Raw genomic sequence first — 23,312 nt, forward strand, 5'->3', positions numbered from 1 at the left:
TAAGCACCCGACTTCAGCTCAGGTCATGATCACACAGCTTGTGGGTTTGAGCCCCATGTCAGGTTCTGTGCTGACAGCTCAGAGCCTGGAGCCTGCTTCAGATTCTATGTGTTTCTCTTTCTCTCTGCCCCTCCCTCACTCGCACTCTTGTCTCTCAAAAAATGAATGTTAAAAAAAATAGTAAAAAAAAGAGCTGTTTCTAATTAAAAAACCTGCCTCTAATTTGTCCTTAATTCTCTATTTCCACAATTACAAAATGCATATGTAATACTAGATTTCTTTCTATAGTCCTTTCCAGATCCAAAATTATATGCTTCTAAATAAATGTTATTCATCTTGTGATCTCTTTACATACCAATTCAAATTAAATATTATAAACTAATGACTAGTCGTAAACCACACATTTGCCATGTTTTTCAATACCAACATATGCTTTGTAGCGTAAGTTATTTTTGAAATATTAAGATGTCAAAGATCTTGAATATCAGTCATAGGTAAATCAATCTTCAAAGTTTTTCAATGGTAAAATTCACAAATACTTTAAGCAAAAGGTATTTGTTTCCAAGATCCTTGTTCTCTTAAAATCTAGACCTGAGATCTAGTCATAGTTTTCTCATTAACATGGTCTCTTAGGCTAAATTAAACAAAATAATTAAAGTACTATGCAATTAAGATATTTTAAAATATTGGTTATTAAAAATTATTAGGGAGTTACTAGCTATCTTCATCATTATTAAAAGGTGGCCATTTTTTGTCTCTATATATTTTTTTCCAATAGATCTTTATCAGATTTTTTCCCACTCGTTTTCAAAAGTTGAGTCAATCACTAACAAGGTCTAGGCATGCTAAGACACGACTAGCCTCACCAAATGTCCTAAAAAAATAGCTTGTAATATTAATATGTATCATAATTTCTATTTGAACCCTCATTTTCACAGCCATACAAGACCTTTGCTACCAACAGATTTGTAGTATTACCAGGGACATCTTAACAGTAGTCATGACATGTTAACATTAAAAAAACAAAACAAAACAAAACAAAACACCTCTTAGCACTGCTTTCTTTTCTCATGTGTTGAATAGTGGCAGTGTAATTGGTTAGAGTAACAATAAGGCTGAGTTTATATTAGCTAGAAGTTTATGTTGGCAAAAGAATCCACTGGCCTCCTTTGTGCACATCAATAGCTCTGACCCTCTATTACCTTACTATCTATCTTACTACCCTTACTTTACTAGCAAGTATTTTCCCCCTCTTCTGATAGCATTGTTTTTATGGTTTTGCTCTTAGAAGTACTCTCTTTTAAGGGTTAGAACGCAACACTCAGTAAATCTTTCTACTTGACTGGTAAAAGTTCTATCAAAATAAGCAGAGTTCTACATAATAAATTTCACAACCTTGGTGGACGGTCTGTAGTAGCAGTGTTTTGTTGATTAGGTTGACCTTGGATAAGTACATTTAATTCCTTGGAGCCTTAGGAAAGGAATGCATTTCTTTAGAAAAATGTAAGCTGGAAGTTATATTAGGCATGACTTTCACAATCAATAGTTTGAGTTTTTCACTTGATTCATTTGGAATGGAACTTTTAATTTTAGGATAAAGAACTTCCATGGCGGTGCCTGGCTGGCTCAGTCAGTAGAGTGACTCCTGATCTCTTGTGAGTTCAAGCCCCATGTTGGGCAGGGCACAGAGTTTAAAAAAAAAAAATTCCCACGGATGGTTCACTGCAACCTCCTGAAACTGAGCAAAATTTTGAGTACACGTTTTCCTCTAATAATGGTCTTCAGTTATTGAGCACATTGAACATTTACTATGTGTCAGGAAGAAAGCTGAGTTTCATAGGTTTTCTGACCTACTCCTCAAAACAACTCTTTGAGGTCAGAAGTAAATACAATTATTCCATTTTTATCCCCGTTTTACAAACGAACAATATTAAAATTTTTCTAAATACCTTTCCAAAGTTGAACTAGATATGTCAGACCTGGCAAGAAGTGGTGTTTAAACAACTCAGCAACAAACAATAATGACTGTATACTGAGTATTATTAAGAAGGCATAATACTTTTTATTAACGTATTTGTTATAATACAATTCACAATAAATTTGGGGAGCATTCTGTATGGAGCTTAGGCATTAAGATTCTTCTTGTACATGTACTCAATTTTCATACTGTCCAAAAGGTTTACATTTGGGGCAACATGGGACAATAAAAATATCTCGAATTTAAACTCCCTTACCTTTAGTCTGTAACTCTGGGTATTTTTTTTTTTTTTTCAACGTTTATTTATTTTTGGGACAGAGAGAGACAGAGCATGAACGGGGGAGGGGCAGAGAGAGAGGGAGACACAGAATCGGAAACAGGCTCCAGGCTCCGAGCCATCAGCCCAGAGCCTGACGCGGGGCTCGAACTCACGGACCGCGAGATCGTGACCTGGCTGAAGTCGGACGCTTAACCGACTGCGCCACCCAGGCGCCCCTAGTCTGTAACTCTGTAGCTTTAGGCAAGTTACTTCATATTTCCTGGGTCTCAAACCTATTAGTTGCAGGTTTTTTTGTGAAATTAGACATAATGTACTTCAAGCTTTAGAGATACATATTTAGAAGGTCCTCTTTAAATGATATTACTTTTCCCATTGCTTCTTAGCTTCCCTTTTGGCTAAGATCAAGTGTAAATGAGTATCACTCTTCCTGGATATTTTCAGACTGGTTTCTTCACCCAAAGGGACTTGGCCCTGAGCCTTTGTAGACCTTCTCACTGCTGACCCTTTCATTACTTAGAACCATAATTCCATCAGCCAGGTTAGTCTCACCTATATATATTTCTTTTCTATCTGGGAGCTCTTCTTCAGAAAGTCTTTCTTTCCCTAGCAACCACCCTTAATGTTTATGTCCGCAATAACCTTACTATTAAGCATTACACACAATAGGCACTCATCAGACAGACTTGCATGTTTACTTTATGTAAAAACAAGCCAATTTTACAGAGCACTACTTACCCCAGACAGAGTATTCTTTAAAGAATTACAAGTTCAACACGCACTGCCTAGATGGCAGCCCAAGGATTCTGGACCAATTTGGTTATATGTCACCTCTTCTCCACTTGAACACAATGTTCCCTCACCAACAAGCCTATGAAATCTACTAACATTCACTGAAAAGTACTGTGTAAAATACAAAACAGCATATGCCACATATGCCCCCTCGAGGTCAGCTACAGTGCTAAGGGGACAGAAAGGTTGTGCTGAATTCAAAGGCTTTAAGCAAGAATTTGTATAATTTCAGGCAACTTAGAATTTTAAGTACTTTAAGCAAAATACATTTCTTAATGTTTTACTAAAGAAGATAAACAGTTCTGAAAAAGCTGTTACAAGTGACACATTTTGTACAATTTTTGAAGATAAAGTATCGATGACATACTATTATTTTAAAAATCTTATTGTATCAAGAATATTGCATCCTATAATTGGGCTAAGTCTTTAGTGAAAATAGGAATAGGGATTATAAAACAAAAGGATTCTGACCATAGATTGTGAAAAAAATTTAATAAGTTAGATTATCTCCTAGGTTAATTGTAAAATTTTTACTTTTTAACAATGAAAATTATGAAAGCTGTCAGTTTTTCTTCTATTATTGGAATAATTTAGTTCATTTAAGACTACAGATGGTGTTAATATAATGAATATGGAACTTCAATAAAGACCTAAATTATATCTCTTTACTCCTTCACTCTAGTGGTGTATGTGTGTGTATAATCTCTTACACAAAGAAAAATGTCACATAAATCACCGTGACATAGAAACAGATTCAAGAGAAAACAGAAAAATGGACTATATATTAAGCTTCTCAATGCTAATTCTTAGAAGTAATAACCTATAGGATCTGTATTAATGGGAGGCAATTATGTGTAGCAGGAAAGAACAATGGGCTTTGGAGTCAGAACTAAGCTTGAGTCCTCGACTTTGCTGTGACCTTGGGCAAGCTACCAAATACCACTAGGCTTCAGTTTCCTCATCTGTAAAATGAGAGAACACTATCTCAGTGAATTGTAGCAAGGACAAAACAAGACAATACACATAAAACCAGAGTGCTTAGCATACAGGAAAAGCTGAATAATCATGATCTACCATTATTATGATTAATTATAATTGTTCAAATACATATCTGATGTAAGATTATATTATATATATATTTTCTATTTACCCAGCTTGACAGAATGCTTAGATCATTAGCACTAGAAAACAGTGGCTCCTAATGGAAGGACCATTTTACAAACATAAACGATCAATGAAAATAAACAAAAACTCCTATTTTAAGGATTTTCTTTATATGTGTCACAAAGATTACCAATGCTTTTATGTGAAAGAGCATCTGTAAATATGTTCATTAAACTATTTAACAATGTTTACATACAACACATAAATGTTTTTGAAACCTCAAAATTCACTAATAACCACAGTATCATTTTCAAATAAGCATGGTACAATCTTAAATATTACATCATTCAGATTATTTTTTAAACAGATAAACCTGTAGGAGATCACTCCAACATAATTGTCCATTAATTATTTGTAACAAAACAGGGTTCCTAGTAGATGTTTCAGCAAACAGATGGCTCCTCTACTGCTTGGGCACCTTCTGTGACAGCTTTGACACATTTGGCCATTGTCTGTGAGGCTCTGCTAATTGAGTCTGAAAGATATTTTAAAAAGTGCATTTTGATAATACAATTTTTAAAAAAGCACACAGTAAAACTTTGTTGCACATATTCAGGAACAACAAAAAAAGACTATAAAACCCTATTGAACTATATGTAATGTGAGAGCAACACATTCAGAAGTCCCTTATTAGCTAATAAATGTTTTTAACAATTACTCCTAGAAATGATTAAATAATTATATATATACAGCCATGGAGTGTCTGCGTGGCTCAGTGAGTTAAATGTCCGACTCTTGATTTTGGCTCAGGTCATAATTTCACGGGTTCATGGGATCCAGCCCCAAGTCAGGCTCTGTGCTGCCAGCACAAATTGGTATTCATTCTTTCCCTCTCTCTCTCTACTTGTGCGTGCTCTCTCCCTCTCAAAATAAGTAAACTTAAAATAATAATAATTATATACATTCATACAACATGCTAGTGTGCAACATTAAAAATATTGTAGAAAATTATTAAAGACAGGTAAAACATGTACAAAATACTATTTTTGAAAAAAAGTTTATAAAATAGTATGTATACTAAAATCCACTGAATTGTACACTTTATGAGTGAATTTCATGGTATGTGGATGATATTTCAATAAAGCTGTCAACCCCCCTCCCCCCATAAATGAATAATCATATCTTTTGTTTAAATAAATGTATGTGTATATCCCTGGATGCCTGACAAAATGTTAAAAAAATAAATATAGTTATTTTTCTGGATGGTGGGATCATAGTAATTGTTTGCTCTTTGGGCTTAAGTATGTATTCTATAACAAACATAACTAAAAAACAATTAACAATAATCTTAGATACAAACTTAAAAAATTAAAAAATACACTATCTGCTTTGATAGAAAATTATTTAAAATCATTTTTAAATTACCTCATAACACAGATATTATATCAGGTGTTATTTTATACCAAATGGAAGATTTGCAGTAAAGAAGTTTCAGTAAGTCTGCATTCCTTAAAAACATTCCTAACAATATACATCAGAAGCACTGGGTTTTTTTGTTTGTTTTTATTTTTTTATTTTATTTTTGAGAGAGAGAGAGACAGCGTGAGCAGGGCAGTGCAGAGAGAGTGGGAGACACAGAATCTGAAGCAGGTTCCAGGCTCTGAGCTGTCAGCCCAGAGCCCAATGCAGGGCTCGAACTCACGAACCATGAGATCACAACCTGAGCCCAAGTCAGATGCTTAACCAACTAAGCCACCCAGGCATACCTAGAAGCACTGTTTAACATCAGTTTGGTTATTTCTACTGTATTTCTCAGAAAAACCTTAGCAATTCTGGCTGACACTTACAAAAATGCTTCCTAAATTAGTATATAATGATTTTATACACAACAGTAAAATTTTATATTGAAAACATGCTTACATTTCAGAAACAAAAAAAAAAAGAGAGTAAAATCAGATGATACAAATTACATTACTTCTGATGTTTGAAAATTTTCAAAGATTAAATAAAAATATCAAATATTCTTAATAACAGGTTGGAATCTTTTTTTTTTTTTTTTTTGGCATTTATTTATTTTTGAGAGAAACAGAGGGAGAGATTGAGCGGGAGAGGGGCAGAGAAAGGGAGACAGAGGATCTGAAGTAGGCTCCGCACTGTGAGCACAGAGCCCAATATGGGATTCAAGCTCATGAACCATAAGATCATGACCTAAGCCAAAATCAAGTCAGCCGCTTAACAAACTAAGCCACCCAGGCACCCAAAGACGTTGGAATCACGATGCTAAATTAGGTGATCTTCTACCTTCCCACCTTTTATATTTGGCAGGCATGCTGACAGATGCATACCTGTCATGTAGAAGTCTTTTATTGTTAGCTGAGGTGGAACAAGCGGATCAGCAAGAAGTTGCTGGTTCACTAGCTACAACAACAAGAACAAAAAAGCATGAGATCAATAATAGAATTGAAAACTAACACCAGAGGATACACTAGTATGAAAACTGCATACAGGCAAGTTTTTACCTTGGAGAGCTCATTTGCTTGCTGGAAATAATTGGCTCCTTCGACATCATCATATCGGACAAGATTAGGAGAGACTTCCTCCAATCTGTTCCTTACTTGATCCAGAGTATCATATGGAAGAGTCATACCTGCAATCTATACATATCAGGTCCCCAAAATTGACACAAAGCTTTAGTATTTAAAAATTCAAATCATACACAATTGCAACTATAGTGAAATAATGTTGTACCAATGAAAATTCTATTGGCGTTCATTAGCATGTATATTGTGGTTAAGTGGAGAACACAATGGTCAAAAATTTTAATTCATAAACAGCTATCAGTATGTTAGTAATTTCTCTTTAGAAATTAGACTGATTATGAAATAAATCATTAAAGAGATAATGGTATGCTAAATCTGAATGCTTTTGCTAACCTGATATTGATCATAAACAAAATCTACAGACAACTGTGTATAATTTTAAATCTCATGATGCCTTTTTTCTTTTTTACAATAAAAAGAGTTAAAAGCAGTATTTTTAGGCAAAAAATAAGCCAAAAATAAAAACACCAATATCAAATTCCCATTTTCTGGACATATTTTGCCAACAGAGATTATTCAAATCATCTCTGCACTTCAGACTTGCATCCACTTTGTCTTTGACAAGCTAACAAGTCAAACTTCCCATTAGCAACATCACTAAGAACAAATACCTCAGAGAGGGCTCTTATAATTTTCCAGTCTTCTCTTGCCAAGCCAGGAGGTGTCACTGCTACTCTTGTCTGCTGAGCTCGGCCTTCAGTATTGACATAAGTGGCTGACTTTTCTGTGTAAGCAGCGCCTGGGAGAATAACATCAGCTATTGGAGCTCCAATGTCTCCATGATGTCCTGTGAAAAGACGGAAAATGCAAACCATATTTTAGCAAAAAATTGATTAGGTACCATACATGAACCCAGAAGATACCCTTTTGTAAATCCCATTAAGAATTTAAAAAGTGTTAAAAAACAAAAAATAATTACAAAATTGTTTACTAAATTACAATATACAAAACAATATAAAAATTTTTTGGAATAAAAAGCCCACATTTCAACTCCCTTCCCAAAGAAATCACTGATAAGCATTTGCTATGTATCTTCCCACATAATTTTTTACAAATACAGAAATGCACATAACACCACACATATATGGGCAACTAGCTATATTATTTCTCTTGATAATTACAAACTAGAAATGCTCAGGTATATGTAAGTGAAATTTGGTAAAGTAGATGGAAATGGTGGAGGAACAAAAATGTAGTTCAGGAATGACAGTGATAATACTAAAAACACAATAAACAGAAAACTATACAAAATAGCTTGCTGAAAAACTGAAATAGTATAATGAAAGTTTTAATAGTTTAACAAAACTGTTAGAAGGAAAAAAGAACTTGAGTTAAACAAAATATATAAAATATTTAGTCTCATTTTTGTACATACATAGAAAAATACATGAAGCACACATTTCAAAACTATCATCAATGATTATCTCTGGATAGGATAAGGAGCTGGATGTAATTTATGTATTTTGCTTTAATTTTAACAAACAAAAAATACAAAACATTATATAATGCTTTTTATGTGCCATGGCAATAAAAAGCCTATTAATAAATTTATGGTGTTTGTGTAAAATGAAGTGGAGAGTTATGTAATACTTTTCCCTGTAAAATATCCAGGAACACTCTGGACTCCATCTATTCCAGGGAAACTTGATTACACATATGAGTAAGAGTTCAAGAAAATGAGTCAAATACAAAGAAGCCAAAGGAGTACTGTCAAATACATTTCATTAAATGTTCTGTAACATAACACTCATGATTTTTTAAACTTTTTATATTGTTTATATAAAAGTGCTTTCCTCTAATTATATAATAATGGTAAACATTCTTTGAAAAGCAGAATTTTAGTGCTACATAATATTTCACTGTATAAATAAACCATAATTTAACCATTCCTGTTACTGAAGCATTTAGGCTTCTTTTAATTTTTTGTTATTAGATATCATCAGATAGTAATTTTTTTTTAATTTTTTTAAATATTTGTTTACTTTTGAGAGAGAGAGAGAGACAGAGACAGAGACAGAGTGCGAACAGGGGAGGGGCAGAGAGAGAGGGAGACACAGAATCCAAAGCAGGCTCCAGGCTCTGAGCTATCCGCATAGAGCCCAATGCAGGGCTTGAACTCATGGAGCGCAAGATCATGACCTGAGCTGAAGTCCGATGCTTAACCAACTGAGCCACCCAGGACCCTTAAGTAATTTTTTTTAAAGTGATCTCTACACCCAACATAGGGCTTGAACCCATGACCCTGAGATCTAGAGTCAGAAGCTCTACCGAATGAGCTGGCCAGGTGTCCCAGGTAATAATTCTTTTTTTCTACAGGTAATAATTCTCAATTGCAGTATCAACTATGTAACTAATAAAACCTATGACTTGGGTTTTAAAAAATATTGAGGGGCGTCTAGGTGGCTCAGTCAGTTAAGCATCTGACTTCGGCTCAGGTCAAGATCTCACAGTTCATGGGTTCGAGTCCTGCATAGGGTTCTGTGCTGACAGCTCGGAGCCTGGAGCCTGCTTCGGATTCTGTGTCTCCCTCTCTCTCTGTTCTTCCCCTACTCACACTCTGTTTCTCTCTCTCAAGAATAAATAAACATTAAGAAAAATATTAAAAAAATATTGGGGCATGTGTATGAAATTCTTTAACGGAAAATATTCAATCCACTAAATATACTGCCATGCAGTTTCTAATCTACACAATATTTGATTCTCTTCTGTTTCTGGTATCACAGATGCTACTTACCTTGATAAATAATGAAACAATCCTTTGGCAAATCCTGTCGAGTGATACAACCTCCATCTGCTCCCAGGAGAAATAGCACTTTGGGAGGGCTCTTACGAATTGCTTCCACCCCAGGTTTATAGCCAAGGTCCAAAGCAGCTACTTGGCTTGCAATCCTGTAAAACAATCAGATTTTTAGCACACCTGCAGTGTTATCATTATAAAAAATTAAATGTGATTCTTGAAATGATACTTAATCTCCTTTCTATTCAATGCTGACAAAGACCTTCCCTTATCTTCTTTACCCATTTTAAACAGATGTCAAAACCAGAAACAGCAGTTTTTTACTGTTTTAAGAATGGCAAACAAAGAAACAAGGTGCTTAGAATTATTAGAATAATTGTGGAAACAGTATGCCAACTGAAATTACCCTAAAATTGGTTCTTAGTCAACACAGTAAGCCAAAAACTGTCATTAGATAAAAATTAGACGATTTTGAAAACCGAAAGGGAGAAATTAAAACACTACCCATAAGACTGTAACTTGGAGAAAACTATAATTAGTTCATGGGTGTATGTCCTTATGAAGTTCTTTCTATGAACATATACTACTCTTATAAGCAGAAAATAATCCTTTAAAGAACAAGTCTGAAATAACTATACTCTGAACAACTCAGTCTTTGGTCTAATTTGCTAATGTTAACTTTCTTTCTAGAAATAGTAGCCATTCTGAGGACCTACTATATATAAAGCAGATTGGTGTTTTACCTATTTGTTGGGGGAGGAGAGCAGGTCAAACCAACTCCTACCAGATGCTACTCCTCTGTCAAACTCTGACTGGATAACGTCAAAAGAATGAAACGTTTTAAAAAAAAGTGTAAGATATATATAACGAAAACTACAGAACAACTTTGAAAGAAATTAAAGACCTTACTAAATGGAAAGACATCCCATGTCCATGGATTAGGAGACTTACTACTGTTAAGACAATACTCACCAACTGAACTTATAGATTCAGTGCAATCCCTATAAAAAATCCCAGCTGAATACTTTACAGAAACTGACAAGTTGATCCTAAAATTCATATGGTTTGCAAAGGACCCAGAATAGCCAAACCTATCATGAAAGTAAACAAAGGTGGAGGACTCCTACTTCCCAATTTCAAAACTAATCCCTGTGCCCCAATAGTATTTTTTTTTTAAATTTTTTTTTCAACGTTTATTTATTTTTGGGACAGAGAGAGAGAGAGAGCATGAACGGGGGAGGGGCAGAGAGAGAGGGAGACACAGAATCGGAAACAGGCTCCAGGCTCCGAGCCATCAGCCCAGAGCCCGACGCGGGGCTCGAACCCACGGACTGCGAGATCGTGACCTGGCTGAAGTCGGACGCTTAACCGACTGCGCCACCCAGGCACCCCCCAATAGTATTTTTTTAATGTCTTGATATCTCTCTCTCAAAGATCTGAGCAGAGACTCAAATTAACTTATGACAGTCTACCTCATCCCGGAAAAACAAACTCAGTAAGCCTAAGTTTTGCCTTTGCAATAAAAGATACGTCCTGATAAACTAAAAGGAACTTTCAAAAAAAGGAAATCTTTTAATAATGAAATGAAAAACAAGGTTAATAAATTAAAAATTACATCAATGTCAGTGCTCTCTAGAATGAAAACCGACAAAATGATGGAACAAAACAAGACATTTTCTCTAAGGGTGCCTGGGTAGGTCAGTCGGTTAAGCATCTGACTCTTGGTTTCAGCTCAGGTCATGATCTCACTGTTAGTGACTTTGAGCCTCGTGTCGGGCTCTGTGCTGGCAGTGCAGAGCCTGCTTGGGATTCTCAATCTCCCTCTTTCTACCCCTACCCCACTTGTGTTCTCTCTCTCAAAAGTAAATAAACTTTTTAAAAAATGTTCGTTTATTTTTGAGAGAGAGAAAGAACGCAAATGGGAGAGGGACAGAGAGAGAGAGGAGACACAGAATCCAAAACTGTCAGCACAGAGCCTGACACAGGGCTCAAACCCACAAACCCCAAGATCATGACTTGAGCCGAAGCCAGCCACTTAGCCAACTGAGCCACCGAGGTGCCCCAATAAATACACTTTTTCTGAAAAGGCATTTTCTATAAACCCAGAAAAAAAGGAAATGAGAAAAATTATGAGGGAAAAGAACCAAAAGTCTGAGGGCCACCAATGCATAACAAAAGAAGCTTCTGCATGAGAGCAAGTAACTAAGTAAACCAGTAACTATGATATTCCCAGGCAAAGGTAACGACAGCTGAGTGTCACCACTTATATTCTGGTAGAATTTTCTTTAACATCAAAAATAAGGAACCCTTAAAAATCAAGAACCAAAGGGCAAGCAAGCAGACACACACACCTACACAAAGTCAGGTCATTCTCAGGGACAAAACTGAGATTACAGGAGATTCTCTTTATTTTTTATTTTTATTTTTTTTCCCAATGTTTATTTACTTTTGGGACAGAGAGAGACAGAGCATGAACGGGCGAGGGGCAGAGAGAGAGGGAGACACAGAATCGGAAACAGGCTCCAGGCTCTGAGCCATCAGCCCAGAGCCCGACGCGGGGCTCGAACTCACGGACCGCGAGATCGTGACCTGGCTGAAGTCGGACGCCCAACCGACTGCGCCACCCAGGCGCCCCCAGGAGATTCTCTTTAAAATGTTAAATGAAATGGTGAAAAATTACTGACTATTAAAGGAAAAAAGACTGTCACCTTTGTACTTAGCCAGGTGTTTATCTTTGAGAAGGAACCAGAAATACATTGTTAGACATTCAGGAATTTTTTTGAAGTTATTAATTTTGGTACCCATTCAGAAACACAAAACTGTACGAATAAGGACATGGATGCAAGGGTGAACTAAAAATAAGAAATAAAAATTGTGACCAGAAAGGATCCAGAGGTGTCGGTTAAGCGTCCAACTTTGGCTCAGGTCATGATCACGTGGTTTTTGAGTTCGAGCCCCATGTGGGGCTCTGTGCTGACAGTTCAGAGCCTGGAGCCTGCTTCCAAATCTGTGTCTCCCTCTCTCAGCCCCTTGCCCACTCACACTCTGTCTCTCTCTTTCTCTCTCAAAAGTAAATAAACATTTAAAAATATATATAAAATATAAAGTTTTTCAAAGTGTTTACAAGATTTGCAATGCCAAATCAAACCAATAAAGGAGAAATATAACACTGAAATTAATGTTTTAGAATGTATGAAAATACTTCTAAATGAAAACAATTTGCCTATCATATTTAAAAGTGGTTAGCTTGGGGCGCCTGGGTGGCTCAGTCGGTTAAGCGTCCGACTTCGGCTCAGGTCATGATCTCGCGGTCCGTGAGTTCAAGCCCCGCGTCAGGCTCTGTGCTGACGGCTCAGAGCCTGGAGCCTGTTTCAGATTCTGTGTCTCCCTCTCTCTGACCCTCCCCCGTTCATGCTTTGTCTCTCTCTGTCTCAAAAATAAATAAACGTTAAAAAAAAATAATAAAAAAATTTAAAAAAATAATAAAAGTGGTTAGCTTTAATCCTTAAACAAATTTGAAAAGTAATACGTGGAGTGCCTGGGTAGCTTGTAGGTTAAGTGTCTGACTCTTGATTTCAGCTTAGGTCAGGATCTCAAGGTCATGATATCAAGCCCTGGGTTGGGCTCTGCGCTAAGTGTGGAGCCAGCTTGGGATTCTCTCTCTCTCTCACTTTCTCTGATACTGCATTATTTTTTTTATTTAAAAAAAATTTTTTTTTTCAACGTTTATTTATTTTTGGGACAGAGAGAGACAGAGCATGAACGGGGGAGGGGCAGAGAGAGAGGGAGACACAGAATTGGAAACAGGCTCCAGGCTCTGAGCCATCAGCCCAGAGCCCGACGCGGGGCTCGAACTCACGGACCGCGAGATCGTGACCTGGCTGAAGTCGGACGCTTAACCAACTGCGCCATCCAGGCGCCCCTGATACTGCATTATTTTTAAAGACTAGCGCCTCCCCCCAGATTAAAAAAAAAAAAAAAAAGCTCAACATGACTCTTCATCAGGGAAATACAAATCAAAACCACAGTAAGATACCACCTCACACTTGTGAGAATGGCTAAAATTTACTACACAAAAAACAACAGGCTTTGGAAAAGATATGAAGAAAGGGGAACGAACACTCTTGCACTGCTGGTGGTACAGTCACTCTGGAGAATAGTACGGAGATTCCTCAAAAAACTAAAAGTAAAACTACCCTACAATCTAGCAATTGCACTATTAAGCATTTACCCAAAGGATAAAAAAAAATACAGATCTGAAGAGGTGCATGCACCCCAATGTTTACAGCAGTATTAACAACAATTAACAGCAAAACTATGTAGAGAGCCCAAATGTCCATCAGCTCATGAATGGATAAAGAAAATGTGGTGTCAGGGCGTCTGGGTGGCTCAGTCGGTTGAGCATCCGACTTCAGCTCAGGTCATGATCTCGCGGTTTGTGAGTTTGAGCCCCGCATCAGGCTGTGTGCTGACAGCTCAGAGCCTGGAGCCTGCTTCAGATTCTGTGTCTCTCTCTCTCTGCCCCTCCCCACTCACACTCTGTCTCTCTCTCCTTCAAAAATAAATAAACATTAAAAAAAAATGTTTTTAAGAAAATGTGGTGTGTGTATGTATGTGTGTATACACACACACACATACACATATACACACATGACAGAATATTACTCAGCCATCAAAAAGAATGAAATCTTGCCATTTGCAATGACATAGATAGAGCTAGAATGTACTATACTAAGCCAGATAAATCAGAGAAAAACAACTATCATATGATTTCATTTATATGTGGAATTTAAGAAACAAAACAGATGAACATATGGGAAGGAGGGAGAAGAGAAGAAAGGGAAATAAACCACAAGAGACTTTTAACAATAGAGAACAAACCAAGGGTTGATGGAGGGAGGTAGGTGGGAGATGGGGATTAAGGAGGGTACTTGTGATGAGCGCTGGGTGTTGTATGTAAATGATGAATCACTGAATTCTACTTCTGAAACCAATATTGCACTATTAACTAACTCAAATATAAATAATAATATATAAAATGAAATGAAATGAAATATTAAACTAGGGGTGCCTGGGTGGCTAGTCAGTTGGGCATCCGACTCCTGATTCTGGTGTTAAGTCATGATCCCAAGGTTCTGGGATCAAGCCCCACATCGTGTGGGGAATCAATCTCTCTCTCTCTCTCTCTCTCTCTGCTCCTCTCCCCTGCTCACTCTTGCTCTCTCTTAATAAAAAAAAAAAAAAAAAAAAAAAAGACTAGCATCAATTTACATGTTAATAATAATGAAATAGCTAAAAATTTATACATATTCATGATATTAAACAGCCATTAAAGTTTATAAAAAATTTCTAATTACAGGAGGAAATTTTATCAGGTAATGAAAATTGATCAAAACCAGGTTACAAAACTGTTTACACAATATGATTTCAACTATATAACTAGAAAAATATTTACACAGGAAAAAAAGGACCAGAAGTAGCAACAGTAATTATCTGTAAATTGTGGAATAAGGATAATTTCCATTTTTGTATACTTTGTTCTCTTTCCAACTTTCTAAAATAAATTTGCACAATTAATATAGTCAGAAAAAAAACTTTCCTTACATTGAGTTCTCATGTTTACATTTTTATCATTTAATCGAAGTCATAGGACTTGTTGCAATTATTGAACCAAGGTATACTAATAGGGTACAGATTTTCAAAATTTTGTCAGCACTGTTTTTTCAAATATTTTAAATATTATTTATTATCTCAGGTTCTTCTCACACAGAAAATAAAGGTTTTAATCTATTTTGCATCTGCTACAGATGCTAAATATTAAGCTGTTTGTAAGTCTAAATGTGACAATGTAACAGAATACACGTACACAAATTACTTGAATTTTACAGTATATAAAACAATTACTCAACATACCTATGAAGGATATTCATAACTTTCCAATCACTGGTAACATCACTACTCGTCCGAATCTTTTGAGCAATGTTGGAAACAGCTGCAAGAATTGCTGCCCCATCATTTCTTTGGAGTGCAGAACTGCCTAAAACCACCATTGGTTTTTTAGCTTCATGTAATACCTATTTAAAAAAAAAAAGAATTTTGATTAAAAAATCTAAACAATCAACTAAATCTAATCAAATTTGCATCTACGATATGTTGTGTCAAGTTTTAGTTTCAATGCAGAATGCCTTTGATTTTTACTAATCAACATATAGACATACATCCAATCAGATTTAACCAAAAACATGTTGCCAATGCTACGGTGAAATGGCTAAGTGAGAATCAGATAAAACAGACTTTCTAAAACTAAGTACTGAGAATGAAAGACTTTCCCAAATATCCTTTGGTCAGAATGATTACGGGTATGTCCAAGAAAAACTGGGCAACGTCCCTACAGACATTCAGTTGGTACCGTCTAAGAGGGAAAACCACACTCGAGTACCATGCTACAGTCTATCTACCCACCATGCTCCAGACAAGGAGGAAGAGGTAGGGAAAGCAACAATCACTAGGATTACAACGCAGAATAGCGAAGACTTTAAGGGCTCTGCTTCCTGAATGTCAAAACATGAAGGGAAGTGCATGCCAAAAGCAAAGGAAACAACAGATTTGGTGGAGGATAGAAAAATTAAGAGCTGAAGACTATATAGCTCACTCTCCTGTCCACCCTCTATATCATTCCTCAATAAATAAGCGGCCCAAAGCAAAGAATCAGCATGAAAATTATGCCTACACACTAGGGGAGGACATTGATCACAAGAGGAATTTCCCAAGAAAATGTGAAGTGTGCAGAGAAATAGTTTTCAATAGCCTCAGAGAAAATGAAAAACACGCTTTTTCTCGCTTGAAAAGAAAGGCTTAGAAGAGTGACAAAACAGAGAGTATTATACAATAGAAGGACATTTTGTCACAGAACTCAGGAAAGAACTGAAAGAGAAACAAAGTAGCGATGAACTTCATTCCAGAAACAATAAAAAACAAAATAAAACAGGACTTCAAAAATAGGGACAAGAAAGACAGGCAATACAAAATCATATAAAGCAAACTGAAAAAGAATAAAAGAACAAAGGAAAAATGACAGAAAAAGACACAAAAGGGGATCCAGTATCTGCTTTGTTGGTTCATTCTTTTTTTGTTAGCAGCACATCTTAACTAATAGAAAACAGACTTAAATCTAGTATAGAAAAAAAACATACTTATCATCTTCTGGGGCATGGAGATAGGAACTAGAAAAGAGGGACACTTTTAAGTATTTTTTTTTATATTTTTGATCACTGCAGTTGTAATCATGTTTTTCCTATTCAAAACAAAGGAACTGGGCTTAGCTGCCTTGTCCCACTTGACTACGCCTAAAGCTACACCATCTTGGAACAATAAGGAGAAGCGCACACGCAAACACACAAGGAAGCAAAGGCACAGAGGATAGTAAAGCAGGAAGGAATGTCCTTCCATGATGACATCCTTGGACAACCACAACATCTGTCAAACTGCCTACCCTCCAGAGCCATTACATGAAAACCAGAAACTTCTTTCATTTTTTTAACAATCAGCACTCCACCATACACACACAAATACTAAAGTAAAAAGAACCTTGAATCTTCACAATGAAAGGTATACCATGTCCCATATAAATGTGACAGAGAACCACCGTTAAGGTATTCTGGTGAAGTTATTAAATTTCAAAGATAAAGATCTAAGTATAAAGTATCAAAAAAAAAAAGTTTCTATGGGCGGCTCAGTTGGTTAAGCGTCTGATGCTTGACTTTCGCTCAGGTCATGATCTCACAGTTCTTGAGATCAAGTCCCACATAGAGTTCTGTGCAAACCCCTGGTTGGGATTCTCTCTCCTCTCTCTGCTCCTCCCCTGCTCAAGCTCTCTAAATAAGTACCTAGACAGTTAAAAAAAAAAATTAGGACAGGGGTGGGGGGAAATATGACTGACATCACACTTCTCCACAGTAACAAAAGGCCTTGTTTATAAAGTTCACAAAGAGAAAAAAAAGAGTGTGGCTCAAGAACTCTGTATCCTGCCAACACTCTCTTCAGGAATAAAACAGACACTCCCAAGCAAGAACTCAAGGTATAGTGTACTTATTAGCCCCTCTTGGAATAGTAAATTAAGACCTATAAATATCAGACAGCAATGAGATAAATGTAAAGAAAGCGCTCAGTAGGGAAGGACTGGTGAAATTTAGTAATAACTCTTGCAATAAAGAAAGATTTCCTAAAGTTTAATTGTTTCAGGTTCACTTCAATTTCTTTTCTGATAATTTCAAGTAAAATTAAACCATGGTACATAAAAACAGCATGTATAACACGATCTCATCTTTGTTTGCCTATCCATCCATCTTGCTCTATACATGAATAGAGATGACTATGATGGTTCATCAATGCTTGTTTGGGTTGGTGGAATTTGGGGTAATACTTTACTTTCTTCCATTTTCTTTTCTGTACTGGTGTAATTTTTAACAGTAATCACATATCACTATAATAAAACAGTAACTTTTTAAACTAAAAATGCTTAAAAATTAACAAAGGTAGGTACATATAACTTAAGAGCACCTGGCTGAATGGATGGTTACCCAAAGCAATCTCCTGAAGAATTTTGGGGGAATCTCCCAGATGGTCATATCTGTAAGTGAGATCCACTGGGCTGCCAATAAGGGCCACTTTTAAGTCATTATGAAGCCAGCTGAAATAAAAATGACAAACTTTTAGAGCTAAATTACTAATTCAGAATAGTCATCAGTCTCATCAATGCTAGGGTCTACATTTATGTTACAAATGTTAAAAACACAAAAACACTCACAGCACACTTAACCTTAACAGATACAACTTACTGTATACCTTTCAAAATAATAATGCTGTAAGAATACACACCAAGGTAAGTCAGTGAATTAATTTGCTGTTAGGAACCCTACGCAACCTATAAATAAAACTTTGAATTTTAGAATAAATGATTTATAATTTTTATTTTGCCTTATCACAGCAGAGCCAGTCATCTCCTAATTATCCATTAAGGCCACTTTAATATAGTTCATGAAAATAAACTACATCATTCATATTTATTCTTTTTGATAGGCAAGTATAGAACCAGTTCTTCTAAAAATAGTTACAAATGCAGTGACCACATATTGTTTGTCTGAGACAGTGCTGGTTTTCATCTGTTACCCTGGAGTAATTAATTCCCCCTGTCACTCTCCACAGTATCACATTATAGACAAATTATACCAACCTATTTATAAATCTCTAAAACATGAAAAGATGGAGGTATTCTACAAAATACCTGGCTTTGCTCTTCAAAAAAATGTAAAAAAAAAAAACAAAACCCTGGAGAGAGTCATGACACTAATTGCAATGTGTGACTTGAAACTGGATCCTGGGCAGGTAAAAAAAAAAAATCATTAGAAAAAATTATAAAAGAAATTATGGAAAAATTGGTGCATCTTGAATTATTTCAAAATGAGAAGATAAAGTAAAACGATCAGCAGGAGAAGAGGGAAGGAATGGACTGATTAGAAGCAGCCCTCCAATTATCTTCTGGAGTCTCATTCCGACTAACACCATTAGGAATCAGCTAAGTAGTCATTTTTCAGATGTAAAACAAATTATTATATAACCAGTTTTTAAACCCTGAATATTACTAACCTCTTTCGAATTCTAGCATTAAACAGTGGTGCCTCAAAACGCGGATTTGTACCAACCAGAAGGAGAACATCTGCCTCTTCCACACCAGCAATTGTAGTATTAAGAAGATAATTAGAACGCAAATCTGTGCTAGAAACACAAAATTAAAAATGCAGGTTTACTAATACACAATGACAATCCACGCAACATTCTCATGTCCCCAAACCCAAGGTATTCCCAGACAAAAAATTCTTAGGAAGTATTTCTAAATTACATCAAAGTTTCAGATACTTATTATTGATAACTGGATTCTCTAATAGTTCCTGGCTTGACTTTGGCCTATATATGTGAAAACAAATTGGTGGGTATGATGGAGAATCCAAGCGGTCACATATCAGCCATAGGTGTATTTTCTCTTTTTTAAATTTATCTTTTTAAGTAAACTCTACCACCAATGTGGGCTTGAATTCAGAACCCCAAGATTAAGAGTCACCTGTAGGGCACCTGGGTGGCTCAGTCAGTTGAGCATCTGACTTCGGCTCTGGTCACGGTCTCAGAATTCATGGGTTCGAGGCCCGTATCAGGCTCTAGACTGATAGCACAGAGCCTGCTTGGGATTCTCTCTTCCTCTCTCTCTGATCCTCCCTGACTTGCACTTTCTCTTTAAGTAAATAAACTTAAAAAAAAAAAAAAAAAATCAGGAAAAAAAAAAAAAAGAATCACTTGCTCTACCAACTGAGCCAGCCAGGCAGGCGCCCAGATGTACTGATTTATACACAGCTTGTCACAACAACAACAACAACAACAAAGCAAGCCTAGATGCTAGATTCATACTGCTCACCCAGCTCCTGCAGTGGGGAAGACCTCTTCAGTGCACAAGGTGTCAGAGTCCACTCTATTAAGCAAATCTTTGAGAGCTACCAGGGCTTCAGCATCCACCAAGCCACCTGCAATTGCTGCCACATCCTTGCCTTGAACACTCTGCAACTAGAAATGGATGAAAAGGGTATCACCAAAACACCTCCGTTCGGCAAAGACCACTGCTCAGAACACAAAGCAATAGTTATTTGTAAGTATAAAAAAAAGCAATGAACTTTTGACTTAAAAGGTTTACACTAATTATTAATATAAAAGTCAGAAGCAAAGGTGTAGATGAGGCTAATAATACCACCAGCTTGGAGGGAAGCTGTTTTATATTAGAAACAAAGAGGTCTCATAATGAAGTTTGGAGAATGAAGAGTGAGGAATTACAGCTGAATACAATTTCTTCTGAAGTATCCACCGTTCCCTCAAGTCCTTTGTGTATGTTGCCTTTGTCTCTGGCTAGAAAGCCATTCTCTCCACTTTTGCTCTGGCAAGTTTGCATTCATTCTTAGATTTTGCCTAAGTCACCTCACGTAGGAAGGCATCCCTGATACGCTAGTCGTGGTTAGGCACCCCTCCCACGGGCTCTCTCAGACATGATTTCCTGCACAACTAACTGCAGCAGCACATGATACCTGACTGACTCTGCATCTTTCCCGACTACAAAATTGTGGGAAGTAGGGACCATATATTAGCGGTCTCTATAGCCCTACTTCCAGCATGATATCTGGCATTTGGTTCTTTTATTTGTTTTGTTGCATTTTTTGTTTTTTGATTTTAGAGAAGAGAGAGCAAGTGAGCACAAGTAGGGGAGAAAGGGGCAGAGGGAAAGAGAGAGAGAACCTTAAGCAGGCTCTACGTTCAGAGAAGAGCCCGATGTGGGGCTCAATCCCACAACCCTGGGATCATGACCTGAGCCACAATCAAGAGTTGGATGCTCAATAAAGACTGAGCCACCCAGGCGCCCCTCTGGCATATGGTTCTTAATAAATGCTCATTAAATGGAAGGCAATCTTGGTAAAACAAAAGAAGTGAAGAGACATACATGACCCCTCTTTGTTACAAAGATGTCCCTTAAAAATTACAAATACTATTTATTCTATATTTCAATTTTTTACCATTCCAGCTACACGAGAGAGTGCATCTTCCCAGGAAGTGTAGGTTAAAAGCCCCTTTTCGTTTCTGACCATTGGCTCGGTTAGTCTTTGACGTTTTAGCCCATCATAGGCAAATCTAGGTAACAGAAAATACACCATTTACGGAATCTTGCTAGAGGCAACTATAGTTTTCAAGTTTAAAATATAAAAGAAATGTTATTTAAATACAGTACTGGTTAAAGTGTCAAACAGAATAAATACCTGAATACAAATAATTACTTCAGGTCTTTTGAAGGATGAACTAATAAATTATTTTATGAACACCAACTGAAACTAAAACATCTAAAAAGTTTGGGTTCTTATGATTTGTTTTCAGCTACCTGAATACTCTTGAAATTGTAACACATAAAAATCTGACAGCTAAAGAAGCCAATCATTTAATCACTTTTTCTTTTTTTCTCAAATCACTTTTACTTATAAAACTTGAATACCTCCAGATATTTTATCAAAATTATCACGTGCAAGCTCTAACTTATATTTAGCTTCTTTTCTCCAATGAACAAACTGGAATAGATTAAATATATTAATCCCCTTCAATTTTTCCAACTGGGAGGAAATGGTATTTGTCAAACTTAGTAAGAAAGCCATTGATATACCTAGGACTATTAACATTAGTTTTGTCCAGTTCTCTATACAAATAATCTAGATTAACTAATTTACAAGAATAAAAACAGTCCCTTAAAATTAAAGTGAGTATAAAATTTAGTTTAAATCAACTGCAAAAGTGAAGGAAAACAATGTAGTAGCACATACCTGGTTTTATCAGAGATCCACTCTTCATTGATATCCTCATGCATCCTTGGCAAAATCCGCATCACCTCTCCAGTTCTTGTGCTTACCACAATATTACTTCCAACTGCATCCATTACATCAATGGATTCCGTCTTTCTGAGAAAATAAACACCTATGTTTACCACATTTATTTTGGCAATAAGGACAAAGTTTCTGTTACCTGGTTTCTCAAAAACAAAAAATTTGACGATGACTTTCCTTTCTGAATTTCTAAAGTTAATGGGACCCAGAGAAACTGCAATAAAAAAAAAAAATACCCTCGTATTTGAATACGTCACATTAATTCCTACTGTAAAAATAAAGTTTTAATAATTGTTATCTAGGGGCGCCTGGGTGCCTCAGTCAGTTAAGAGTCTGACTCTTGATTTCGGCTCAGGTCATGATCTCATGGTTCGTGAGTTTGAGCTCCGTGTTGGGCTCCGCACTGACAAAATTTCTTAATCCGGCTGTCAGCGTGAAGGCTGCTTGGGATTCTCCATCTCCCTCTCTCTGCCCCTCCCCCACTTGCGCTAGCATGCATGCGCGCTCTCTCTCTCTCACAAAAATAAACTTTAAAAGAACAAATAAATGAATAAATAAAAATAGGAACTGTTAAATAATACAAAAGCCAATAGTAAGGGCTCCAAATGGCCAAATCTGATTATCAAGATAAATAGCAAAAGAGTAAGATTTTTGGGTATGGCCAATTAAAAAGTCTGATAAATCCTCCCCACAAAAAGCAAAAATAAAGCTGGACAAAATTAACAAAAAACAACCAATTCAGCACTTTGGAAATCTTCCAAAGGCAAACACCATCATGAGAAGCTTTTATGTGTGGCAAAACTACTGAACTTCAAGCAAGAAGCATAGAAACCAGCGGTGGTGTGTCTTGGGGCCTGTTCTCATCCCCTTCCTACCACCTGAACAGGAGGCTCTGCCAGGCTCAGGGAGGCTGTGGAGATGGAAGTTTCTTTTCTGCATGCATTATGGGAGTTTCAGGAAGCAAAAGAGAAAAACCTCTACTTGAACATTTCACCTATGTACTGTGCCCCATCCCCCCAATCTTTTTATATACATAAAATACATGGCTTAAAACACAGAATTTTGAGATACTCCCACATATTCTAGTGGAAGTCTAAATATGGGGGGCAATTTAATGATAGGCTTTAGAACCTTAAAAATACCCAAATTTGTTGCAACTACCTACTCCATTTCCCAGTTTAGTCAGAAGAATCAGAGATATACGCGAAAATTTATGAATAACAATTTTTATCATAGATTTACAACTATATAGAAACAAACTAGGGGTGCCTGGGTGGCTCAGTCGGTTAAGCGTCCGACTTCACCCGGGTCACGATCTCGCAGTCCGTGAGTTCGAGCCCCGTGTCAGGCTCTGGGCTGATGGCTC

The 23,312-nt window shown here is 36.5% G+C and overlaps 1 protein-coding gene across 4 annotated transcripts in view; it reads right to left on the bottom strand.

Annotated features, from left to right (window-relative positions):
- Positions 1–2,931: 2,931 nt before the first annotated feature.
- The window catches only part of NDUFS1 (NADH:ubiquinone oxidoreductase core subunit S1), a 30,860-nt gene continuing 10,479 nt past the window's right edge, over positions 2,932–23,312 (bottom strand). For all 4 annotated transcript variants that reach the window (XM_040475983.1, XM_040475984.1, XM_040475985.1 and 1 more), the window contains exons 9-19: positions 21,887–22,021; positions 21,095–21,209; positions 19,954–20,099; positions 19,134–19,262; positions 18,048–18,177; positions 15,402–15,562; positions 9,486–9,640; positions 7,363–7,538; positions 6,671–6,805; positions 6,497–6,569; positions 2,932–4,686 (exon numbers count right to left, since the gene is read on the bottom strand). In XM_040475983.1, coding sequence (XP_040331917.1) covers positions 4,595–4,686; positions 6,497–6,569; positions 6,671–6,805; positions 7,363–7,538; positions 9,486–9,640; positions 15,402–15,562; positions 18,048–18,177; positions 19,134–19,262; positions 19,954–20,099; positions 21,095–21,209; positions 21,887–22,021 — 1,447 coding nt within the window. In that variant the 3' untranslated portion in view covers positions 2,932–4,594. The remainder of the gene's footprint in view (positions 4,687–6,496; positions 6,570–6,670; positions 6,806–7,362; positions 7,539–9,485; positions 9,641–15,401; positions 15,563–18,047; positions 18,178–19,133; positions 19,263–19,953; positions 20,100–21,094; positions 21,210–21,886; positions 22,022–23,312) is intronic.

This window comes from Herpailurus yagouaroundi, unplaced genomic scaffold (assembly GCF_014898765.1).
Source record: "Herpailurus yagouaroundi ecotype Mexico unplaced genomic scaffold, PumYag 140, whole genome shotgun sequence".
NCBI classification, from domain to species: domain Eukaryota; kingdom Metazoa; phylum Chordata; class Mammalia; order Carnivora; family Felidae; genus Herpailurus; species Herpailurus yagouaroundi.